This window comes from Spea bombifrons, chromosome 1 (genome assembly GCF_027358695.1).
Source record: "Spea bombifrons isolate aSpeBom1 chromosome 1, aSpeBom1.2.pri, whole genome shotgun sequence".
Classification (NCBI taxonomy): domain Eukaryota; kingdom Metazoa; phylum Chordata; class Amphibia; order Anura; family Pelobatidae; genus Spea; species Spea bombifrons.
The window spans coordinates 54,838,521-54,850,540 of record NC_071087.1 but is presented as its reverse complement, the minus strand read 5'-3'; the positions used below and the strand labels follow the sequence as shown (position 1 = coordinate 54,850,540).

Below are 12,020 nucleotides of genomic sequence, written 5' to 3'. Positions count from 1 at the left end.
TTATTATTGTATGGCCTTTCCAATCTTTGCAGTTCATCTTGCCAAGGTCTAGCCTACATTATACAGGGGAAATCCCCGATGTCACAACTTCCAGTTTCAGATTGTGGTTTCATTTCTAAAAGATTATTTTACTCTGGAAACAAAATAGAGTATATAACATGTAAGTATGTAAATGGAAAAATGTAGAGAATGTTGGTCCTTTATTATCTGAAACTGGAAATTTGGTTAGTGAGGACAGAGAGAAAGCCGACATCTTACATTTTTTTTGTTTCTACTGTTTATAGCAAGGAAGAACCAATGACGGAGCTGACTAATTTTAAGGAACCGTTGCAGCAAACATGGGATTGACTGACACAAGAAAAACTGCTCAACCAATTAAATACTGTTAAGGTAGACAAGGCCCCTGGACCGGATGGTATAGACCCAAGGGTACTGAAGGAGTTAAGCCATTATTACTAATCTTTAGGGATTCTTTCAGCTCGGGCATAGTTCCATTAGATTGGCGCAAGGCAGATGTTGTGCCCATATTTAAAAAGGGATCAAAATCTCAACCGGGCAATTACAGGCCAGTAAGCTTAACATCGGTAGTGGGGAAATTATTTAAAGGGTTGCTAAAGGTACACATTCAAGAACATATCTTCACCCATAATCCAATTAGTAGAAGTCAACATGGATTTGTGAAAGACCGGTCTTGTCAAACCAACCTATTAGCATTCTATGAAGAAGTTAGTAAAAATATAGACCTGGGGTTGGCTGTAGATGTGATTTATCTGGACTTTGCTAAGGCATTTGATACGGTCCCACATAAAAGGCTATTCTACAAATTAACAGAAATAGGCTTAGGGGCAAATCTCTGTATGTGGATCATAAATTGGCTAAAAGATAGAATGCAGAGAGTTGTTGTGAATGGATGTTTCTCAGACTGTACACAGGTATTAAGTGGAGTGCCTCAGGGGTCTGTCCTCTTCTTTTTAATTTATTTATAAATGATCTCCCAGGCTGCATTGAGAGCCATGTCACAGTTTTTGCTGATGACACAAAATTAGGCCAGGTAATTCAGACTAATCTTGAGGTTTCTTCTTTGCAGGAATATTTAGACAGAGTTGGGGACTGGGCGTGCAAGTGGCAAATGAGGTTCAATATAGAGAAATGCAAAGTTATGCATTATGGTAAAAATAATAAAAATGCAACCTTCTTTAAATGGAATATCCTTGGGGGGAAATATATAAATATATGCAGGGCCAATATAAAGAGCTCTTAGGTGACCTGTTCATTAACAGAAATGTACAAAGAACCAGAGGTCACCCTCTGAGACTGGAAGGTTTCATAGACGACAAAGGAAGGGATTCTTTACAGTGAAGACAATAAAGGTATGGAATTCACTGCCAAGGGAGGTGGTGTTATCAAATACACTAGATGTCTTCAAAAGGGGTCTGGATATTGATTTTTTTAGAAAGGCATGACATACAGGGATATAAATAGAATAACAAAAGGTTTTGCCTTTTGGAGTCGAGAAGTAATTTTTTCCCCTGATGGCAGAATTCGAAGTAGCTTAATTAGGGGGTTTTTTTGCCTTCTTTTGGATCAAGAATAGGAAGGTTAGGTAGAAGGGTTGAACTTGATGGACTTAGGTCTTTTTTCATCCTTATTTACTATGTAATTATGTAACTATATAAATTACATAATAAAAGTATAAATACATATAAATAATATTAACGTATTTCTTCTTTTTCTACCTAGTCTATACCGTATTTGCCCGAATATAGGCTACATTTTTTTCCCCCACTTTAGGTCTTTAAAGTGGGGGTGAGGCCTATATTCGGGGTTTAGTAAAGGGATGCACAGTTCGTATTGCCCGACGCCCTGGACATGCAGTTCCGGGCGCCGGGCAGGCAGCAGGGTTAGGGTCAAGATCCCCCGCAGCCCTGCAGGGGACCTGGTTCCTCCTCTCCAGCAGCGGAGGTTGTCTACACGCATCACACAGACGTCCACCGGCCGGCCCCGCTAGACACCAGGGAGTCTGGGGTGCATTGGTAAGTCGGGGTGGGGCACTTGCAGGAAGCAGAGTGGGATATCAGGGGGCAGAGTGGTACTTCTAGGGGGCATAAAGCATATCTAGGCGGGGCAGGTGGGCATTTCCAGGGGGCAGGTGGGCATTTCTAGGGAATATAAAGCATATCTGGTGGGTCAGAGTGGCATATCTGGGGGCATAAAGCATATCAGGGGCAGAGAGGCATATCTGGGGGGCAAAGTGGCATATCAGGGGTTGTAAAGCATTTCTGAGGGCAGAGCGGCATATCAGGGGGCAGAGGGGCATATCTGTAAGTAAGGGGCATTATGAATTAAGGGGGGACCTTACAATGGCTATTGGTTTTCTATCTGTATATAAAATATGCTGACAAACTGATAGATACCAAAAATCTATTCCTGTTCTTTAGACAAAATGCTGTTTTACCATTCCATTGTGTTTTCTTTCTTCAAAAAAATTTTTTTCTTTAACCCCTTCCGTACCGGGACGTACCTGGTACTTCCTGGTTAACAGTCACCGGTAGACCGGGACGTACCAGGTACGTCTCCTCCAAAAAACGCCCCCACATCACCACAATCGCGGTGATCGCGGGGGCGCTGCTGCTGCCGTCTGCCCAGGAGTCCTGGGCAGACAGCACAGCCTGTCTAAGCCCTCCCCCAAGCCTACGATCACTCCCACGGAGTGATTCTCTAGGCAGAAACAGCGATTGCAGAAAAATCTGCAATCGCTGTTTCAGCTGCCACAGGCAGCTTCAGGGAAGGGGTGGGGGTGTTGAATGGGTCCCCACACAAGTGTGGGGGCCTGATCCAACACCCCCCTGCTGCCTGATCGCTCCATGAGAGCATCAGTGCAGCGTTAACCCCTTCAATGCCGCGATCGCTGCATTCAATGCCGCCATCGCTGCATTCAATGCCGCGATCGCGGCATTGAAGGGGTTAATTCCCGTTTTTTAGGGGGTTCTGCTACTGGTGGTCTGCCTGGAAGCCCAGGCAGACCTCCAGCAGCAAAAACGAACCCCCAGAAGTCCTCTGATCAGCCCTGTAGGGCTGATCAGAGAGACTCCTCTCCCACAATCTCCAGTCCACTGGAGATTGTGTCCCAGCTGCCAGAGGCAGCTTCAGGGACAGGGAGACAGGGCTCTTTGGTCTCCACATTAGTGTGGAGACCAGCCCCCCCACCCCCACCCCCCATAGTTAACCCCTACCCCCCCTCTTCCTCAATTAACCCCTTCAATGCTGCGATTGTTTATGACCCCCATCGCAGCATTGCAGGGGTTAATATTAGTCCCCACAAGCTTGTGGGGACTAAATATCAATCAATGCTGTGCTTCAATGGAGCATCAGCATTGAAAGAGTTAAAAAAAAAAAAAATAATAATAATTTTTTTTAAAAAAATACTAATAAAATAATAAATAAAAAAAATAATAAAAAAATAATAAAAATAATAATAAAAAAAATACCAGCACTGACCTGAAAGTCCAGGGTGCTTCCAGGTCAAATGCTGGGCTGATCAGATCGCTCCTGGCCAATAGGAGTGATCGGATCATTATGGCAGCCCACGGATGACCCTGCTCTACAAAGAGAGAGGGGTCATCTAGGGTAATTATGAAAAAACACAAATTATTAATAAATGAAATAATCATAATTATTACCTGATCACTTGTCGGTGACATTTTAAGTCGCTGATTATTGATCGGTCTCCCTGATTGATGTCAGCGGCCTAAACCTGTCACTTACAAGCAATCTGATAAAAAAAATATTTAAAAAAATGTAAATGCACATGTTCCAGTTTTGCCCTCATAGCTTCCTCAAAAAATGCATGAACCATGCATGTGAGGCCTTGTTGGAATCAGGGGATCTTGGTGAACAAAATGTGGTGTTTTCTTCCACTGTTGCACTTATGGTGTGCAAGAAATTCAGTGCAACATTGAAATGTATGCGTTAAAAACGCAATAAAATAATTTCCCTGTGAAGTTTGGCAGAAACGAGTGAAGAAATGGCTAGCTGAAAACTGTCAAAACTACCCTAGTTGAACACCTTGACTTGTCTACTGTTCATAAATATATACTTTTATGGGGTAATTTACAGTGGGGGCTTCCAAAATGTCCCAAATGGGATATGGGCCCAGGAAACCAATTTCTGAAAATTCCAAATGTGAAAACGAAAATGCGCATGTTCCAGTTTTGCCCTCATAGCTTCCTCAAAAAATGCATGAACCATGCATGTGAGGCCTTGTTGGAACCGGGGGATGTTGGTGAACACAATTTGGTGTTTTTTTCTGCAGTTGCACAAATTCTATACAAAATATAATATAAAATCTAAAGCAACATTGCAACATATGCAAAAAAACCCAAAAAAATATAAAAATACCTCAAAATTTGGCAGCAACTGGCGATAAAATCCCTGTTTGAAAAGTGTCAAAATGACCCTAGTTGTACACCTTGACTTATCTACTTTTCATAAACATATAATTTTGGGGGGATAATCAGTATCTGTGACAACTATTGCAGTTATTAGACTACCATGCCAAATTTGCAAAAAATTACATTTCAAAAACACGATGCATGCCTAGCAATATTTGCCCTATACTGGTCAAAATAGATGAAAATCCTGGCCATGTTGGGTGGTTTCCAAATCAGGACAACTCAATGAATATATTTGGGATAATTTTTTCCCATTGGTTCAATGTGTGTACAATTTGTATGTATACAAAACTGTAAAAAAATGCGTTTTTTTCATTTTTTCACCACTTTTTCCAGTTTATTTCAAACAAAACAATGTACTACCCAGCTTAATATGGTTTCAAATGAAAGCCCTACTTGTCCTAAAAAAAACAATATATGATTTGTGTGGGTGCACCAATTAATAAGAGAGAAATTACAGTTGAAGAAAGACATGGCAAAAACACAAAAACGGCTCCGGTCCTTTAGCGACACGTTAGTATCAAAATCCCGGTCCTGAAGGGGTTAAAATAGCATCAAACTTTAAGGGTGCGGCCTATATTCGAGCCAATACGATATATACAGTATGATCCCTAATTAAGCTTGCTAGTAGGACTCTCTCCACCTAATGTATCGGTTTGTCTTGTCATACCCCTTGAATATATGTCTTGTATTAAGTGCTGTGTAAATTGTTGGCGCTATAGAAATAAAAGATAATAATAATAATAATAAGTCATTTTAAAAAGACTTGAGCTATTGTCTTTTGTTATGATAAGATAACTAAAATATCAACATTTTGTAATTTTATTTAATGTATATAGTATAGTATAACATTTATATTCTACTCTTATTTTTGGTTCATGACAGGCAGTATTACCCACATTTATATTTTTGATTCAGTTTGTAAATTTACAAATTAAAACAAATCTTATTTATCTTCATTTGAATTAAAAAAAAAACGACATCATAGGTCTAAACAAAAAATGCCAGCTTGCTATTATTATAAAGGTGTACATGTTTAAACCTCCCAACTTCATCTATCATTTACTGCCACCTGCTGGAAAATATCATATTCTGCAGCACCGCATAGTTTCAGCAGCTTCTAAGGTTGTCTTCTAAGAGTCCCTTCAGAGGCATACTGAATTGTGTGAGTATTGTCAAACGATTACATTTTAAATATCAATGTAAAATATCACAATAACTAGTCAGTTCGTGCAGTACATGTATTTATTATCGGAGAAGTGCACAATTATACAAGAGAGAGACAAAGAACAATACAATTGCGGAAAAGAGACAAGGGGATGTTAAACCAATGAGCACAGATGCAGACTTAAAATGTATTCTGGGAATGACTTGGTAAAGCAGTGCGAGCAGGCATCAGGTGGGTTCATATCTTATGTATTCTGGAGCTCACTGCTGCCAGTGATGTTCCCTAACACAAACATTTCCCTATGTGCTCAAGGATGGAAGCAAAGTCAGTGAGCTAATCTCCTGATGATCTCGCTGAGGATACTATGGTGTTTCACCAGTCTACATATTTTGTGAGGATCAAAGTATCCCCAGTAATGATGGGACTTAGAATAGTACTTATTTGATTGGAATAGGGGAACGTGTCTGTGAAAGCACTCCCCACTAGACTTAAAGGCATAAGGGTTGCAGGGGGCACAGCTAGAACCCACCAATGTACAACTCCAATTTATACATTGCTGATGTCCACACCTTTGCTTATCAGATGGACATTACAATGACATTCTACAGGCTACGACACTTAACATTAAAATATATTTTGTACAAGACATTTTTCTATGATGTTGTATTCTACTGTTGTGTTTGCATATTTACTCATAACACGATTCAGGGTTAAGAGCTGCTCTCTTGATGATAGTTTTGCCTTCACTGATAAACGGGATGTCCCAGGTGTAACATTTGTTCCTGTCATAAGCGTAGCAGACATCTTCTGAATCAGCATTACAGTTTCCCTGAGAGGCCAAAACAGGATCGCATTTCTTAAATCTACAGAAATAAGAAGAAGAGTCAGACACCAATTTGTGCTTCATACATTTCTAATGGGACACTTTTATTGTGGGTTGAATAGACTTCAGACAAATGTATTGCATGTATAAACAATTTTTTGTGGTTTTTATAAACATTGTTATGACTTTTAGGGCCATAAACCACTGTTTCTACCAAACATTTGAGCTCCTAGAAAAGATGGATTTGAGTCCCAAAGCGTCCTTCTTAAACAAGACACCTAAACAGGAATCTCCATATGCACATTTTGTAAGGTGCAACAAATGTCTCCCACATATGCTGTTATAATAGCACACACGTTGTGGTTTTTTGTACATCCATCAATTTAATGTGCAATATAGAAAATACATAGAAAGTCACTTACAGCTGTGCGAGATTATAAACAAAATTGGTCCGCAGTGGAGATATTGGATCTGAAATGTTCTCCCTGGCTTTTAGTGGAACCCTAGAATAAAATATGATATTTAATAGTACAAACGTCTACATGTTAAATCATTGTTATTTTATAAGTACGAGTAAGGATTGATAAACGTTATGGCTTCATACAGGTAAAATGGCATCACTGCAGCATGCATTGACACTTAATATGTATGCAGCCTCTCCCACTAGTTATTGCATTATACTACTTCATATTGCCATACATGGGAACTTCTGGGCTCCGGCTACCCTTTGCGGGACGCGGCCAGGGATGCGCACTGATGTCAGTGACGGTCCACCGATGTCGGTGGGCGGTCCTGCTGATGTAGGTGGGCGGTCCCGCTGACGTTGGGACCGTTCCCGTTGATGTCGGGGACGTTCCCGCTGGCGGAAACACCCCCATTTAAAGGAAAAATGGGCGGGGAGCAAGGCGTGTCAAGACCCGGAGAGTTCCCAGGTATGCATATTGCTCATTAGTGTCTTTCATCATGGAAGCAAGACATTTAGAGTCTAAGAAGTCATAGGTGCATACAAAAGATCCATGCACTGATCCATGGGTTCTTCAAAGTTTATGAAAGTAACAAACTAAAAGTATCGGTACCATTTCACATTGCTCATCCACTGTACACATTCATGATGACCCCATCAATCATGACATATTATACTATGGTTTCTTTGATGTGTTTGTGTGCCTTTAAATGTGTTTTCCTTTGCATCAGTATCCTGATAAACACATTGCATTTTTGGTAATCATGAACTATATTTTTAACCTTTGTTACATGGTAGTATGGTTTGAACAGGGCTCTCCTAAACATTTTCCACACAAAGTCCAAATTAGTATGTGATGTACTACTTGTTGTGCCATGTTTGGCCATTGTACATTGCTTCTGAAAATGATGAAGTTATGTAAACCAATAAATAACAATAATGTTGTGACTAACCACCTGCTGATTGAACACCTGTGCTTACCTTATTTTGATATTTCTTTGTAAAATCTTCTCTTGGGGATTTTCCTTTGACGGGACCATTTTGGATGTCACCTTTATAGACTTACATTTGTTATCCAACAAAACATGTTCTTCTTCATCATCATCATCATAAAACTGGCCTGCAATTTTTTGAATAAACATTGTTAAAGCTTCTCCTAAGTGTCTTCTTTTCGGCCGATATCACCGCCAGACCTGTCATTAAGGAATTCATTTTCTGTTCTAATCAGCTAGGCTATAAGTAATGATCTATGCCCAGGCCTGGACTGGCCATCTGACACACCAGGGAAACGCCTGGTGGGCTGCTGGTGACAGTACCCTATGCTCACTCGATCTGCCTCTCCAGCATGTAGAAAGGGTCTGGATATGCTGGCCACATGTTACGTGCGCAGTGCATCATAACATGCGGCTGGTCATATACAGCCACCGGCTGCAATTATCTCAGTAGGCAGCCACTGGCCCTAAAGAGCCAGGGTCACCTCGCAATTGCCAGTCCCACCTCTTTACGCCTCATAAACGACCAGACCACAAGATTGGATAAGAATGGCCATAGCTTTATAAACAGTTTATGTAAAAAGCATCAACTTTATTAAAATGTACAACATAATCATGCAGAGTGCAATTTAATATTTCTTACCACTAACTCACAAACATCATTTCCATACTGAGTGTCTTAGGCCGTGCCCTTAATAACTTCCCCAACAAAAGCCCACACCTTAGGTCACCACCAAACCATCAACTGCTAAGGATTCTCTAGGACTCCCTGAAAGCTGTTGCAAGCTCCAACTACTGAAATCAAGAAAGGGCTGGAAGGCAAGAAGTCGTTAATTAGCTGCCTTCTTGACTTCTTGACTATAAACCCACACAAAATCCCACTCCCTGTAATCCAGCAAAGCCGGACATACTATCCCTGCCAGCCTTCCTACTGAAACACATCATGCAGCCCGTCTGTTAATGTCCCTTGGGTTTTTGTAAGCAAAAGACCTCTTTTTAGGTCTAAAAATAAATAAATCATATTTTTTAAACTATATAATTACCTCTTTAATTACATTTGTTTTTACGGTACTTATGATTACTATTTTGTATACTTGTTAGTTTTGAAATAAATTTAAAATAAAACTGATGGAATCTCCCAAAAAGTCACAAACAATCATATATTTTTATATATATATATCTTGAACAAATGAAAAGGTCAATAACTAATAAAAGTTTGATTTGTCATAGATTTTCTTTGTGAAAATGCTGCACTGTGTATGAATAGCTAAATAAGTTAACCTGGTTTTGACTCTTAATTATATACCACATCCTGTTAAAGACTAATAATTAAAAAATACATTACATTAGTTGCCAATATATGCTCATACTTAAGGTAGGCAACAATGTCCATTTTGGTCTGTACACAGCATGGACTTCCAGAAGTCTCATCACTGACAATAGTGTATATGTATTTAACCTTCTCCTCAAACAAATTACATTATGCTGCTCATTATCTAGCACTCAAAGGGCCAAAAGTGAGATAAAAAATGTTTATTAAATGATTAATAGTGGGTAAATATATGCACTAGATACGGTACTCCATCCAAAATCACAGATGTCACATAATGTCTACCATGAGTCTATTGGAATCAGTGGAATACATCAGTTATAAATACGTCCGATGGGATATAGCGCATCAGTAAGTACTTACTGGTAGATGTAAAAGCCCCCCAAACATGGAGGATTCATTAAATACTACAGCAACAGACACTGTCATTATTATATTTTATATTTATATTAAATGTTCTAACTTGGAGCTGTAACTGATACTGCTTAGAACTGGAAAGAAAAAATTTGGGCCATTTTGGGCCAAATGGTTATCTGCTGTCAGATTCTATGTTTCTAAAAAAATTTATACAATTACGGTGACAATGTAGTCGAATATGAAATTGTGTGAAGCCTATTTATGCAAAGGAAAAGTTAACATTCAACTATTCCTCGTTAGAGCGGTGAGCTAGCTGAATATATGGAGGAGTATACCAACTAGAGTCAAGCTAACGCATTTCTCATTCATGCTGCTTGATAAATTAACCACTTAAAGAAGTAATGCGTTATAGTTATTAAACCGCTTTTAACCACAAAGTCGACCCAATGCACTAATTGCGCAACAGGCTCAAAACATTTAACCTTGATGTTCACGTACCTGTCACAAATCCAGCCCCAACACACAGCAGTAGAACGGCTGCCAGCAATAAACTTTTCCTCTGCATCTTTTCTCTACTTCTTCTTACAGAGATGTCCAGATGAAGATACACAAGGCTCCTATAATTTGGGGAGGGAACGTGTATTGCAACTATGCTGCTTAAATTAGCATACACCAGTTACTAAAGGTTACTAGAGGTTTCAGTACCGAAGCCAGATGTTATAACTTATTTGGTAAAGAATGACTTGAAAATTTGTCTGCTGAATTGTTATTCAGGGACTCTCCATGACTGAGCAAAAGTGAATTAAGGAAAATAGACTTATACTCATATTTTATAGTATTGCATGCATAGGTTTAATATGATTAAAACTTAAACTTTATTTTTTTTTTATTTAATGCTAATAGATTGTAAGTTCGAAAGAGTAAGGTGAACAAGTATGTCTTTTAAGTGACAATGAAAGATTAAAGTGATGTAGCAATACCCTTTGTTTGAATTTTTCTTTGATTAAAGCATTGGGGCTGCCAATGTTGGTAACGTTGCACTGGGCCTCCATTTTACAATACTGGTGTAGTCTTCCAGTATCGTACCTTGCATACCAAAGTATTATTTTTAAGAAAACATGGGTTAAAACCCAGGGGTAAGGGGTCTGTAGGCATGAGTGGCATGGGGAAAGGGTGTTTTTTTTTTTAAACAAGTGGGTCCTGGCTAACATTGGTGGGCTTTTTTTAAAATTTAGGGCCAAGGAGATAGAGATAGTTGTTGCTTTTCTAAACACATGGAAGAGGAGATTGGATATTTTTGGGATATTGCTACTTGACTGAGGTTGTATTTGGGTGGAAGTTCATATTCTAGTAGTTTTTTAACATTACTGGGAAATCTGTAAAGTCTTCAATGTTTATAAGATGAATTCTAGACAAGGCAGGAAAAATTTGTTGTCATTCTAGAATGACGGGAGCATTAGAACTGTAGAGGATTCTTGCTCTATAATTACACGTTTTGCCACCTTTTATCACCTTTTAGTACATCAAAAAACATACTGTACATTAGAGCAAACATCTTGTAAACCTAAGCTATTACACTCCAAATTATTAGAACCACAGTACTGTAGGTTTTGAGTTATCTGAGACATCCTAAGTTTCTACCAGACGTTATTTTGCATGTTCGGTTTCTGCAGGTTTCTCTGGATGACTGTGCATCCTGATATTGACTGCTGCAGCTCCTTTGAATTTGAAGTTGAATGTATGTATTTCAAGTAGAGTTTGAAAGGTAGCGAGGGCCATCCTATCAACCAACCCGTTCACTCCATAACCCAGCAGCACCCCAATAACCACAAACACCTTTTTGTTATATAAAAAGGCCGCAGCTTTATTGAACAAAAGAAAAATGCAGTGTTAGCCTAACCTTCAATATAAAACTTTTATCGAAACAGCAACCAAAACAATACATGATAAATGACAAATACAAAACACAAACACATGCAATAATTTAACTTGTCCTACATAGTATAAAACATACATCACCCTTGACATCCCTCTCTAAACCTCTGGTTACCATCAAAACAAAGAGTGGTACTCACCTCCTCATCCAAAAATAGTGACAGCTTTCTCTGCTGTCCCCAAACATGCTAACCACTAGCCAACTATAAGCTTGGTGGGCAAGTCGAAGGTCGTATCACATCAGAGGTCAGGGAAGGATTAAGCCCAACTCTCCTTCCTTAACAACAGCACCTTCCCCCAAACTTATAACACATATTGACCAGCAAGGGCACACCACCCACCTGCTGTGGCAAGGAAAGAAAGAAAAAATAAATTGTTAGTTTGGACAAATAAATAGTGGCACTGACCCAGGTCACCAAAAGGCTACCCTCATTCCCAGGGGGCTGGACAGCTTGCCCTCTTTACAACTGTACTAGTTGTACCACCCTGATGGTGGCCCTG

At 39.4% G+C, this 12,020-nt stretch overlaps 1 protein-coding gene across 1 annotated transcript; it reads right to left on the bottom strand.

Moving 5' to 3' along the window:
• Positions 1-6,152: 6,152 nt before the first annotated feature.
• Positions 6,153-10,197, bottom strand: JCHAIN (joining chain of multimeric IgA and IgM). Its single transcript, XM_053461653.1, has 4 exons — positions 10,083-10,197; positions 7,887-8,025; positions 6,865-6,945; positions 6,153-6,482 (listed from the first exon to the last, which is right to left on the bottom strand). The coding sequence occupies exons 1-4, from the start codon at positions 10,147-10,149 to the stop codon at positions 6,308-6,310; spliced, it is 462 nt and encodes a 153-aa protein (XP_053317628.1). The 5' UTR covers positions 10,150-10,197; the 3' UTR covers positions 6,153-6,307.
• Between the last annotated feature and the right edge of the window lie 1,823 nt (positions 10,198-12,020).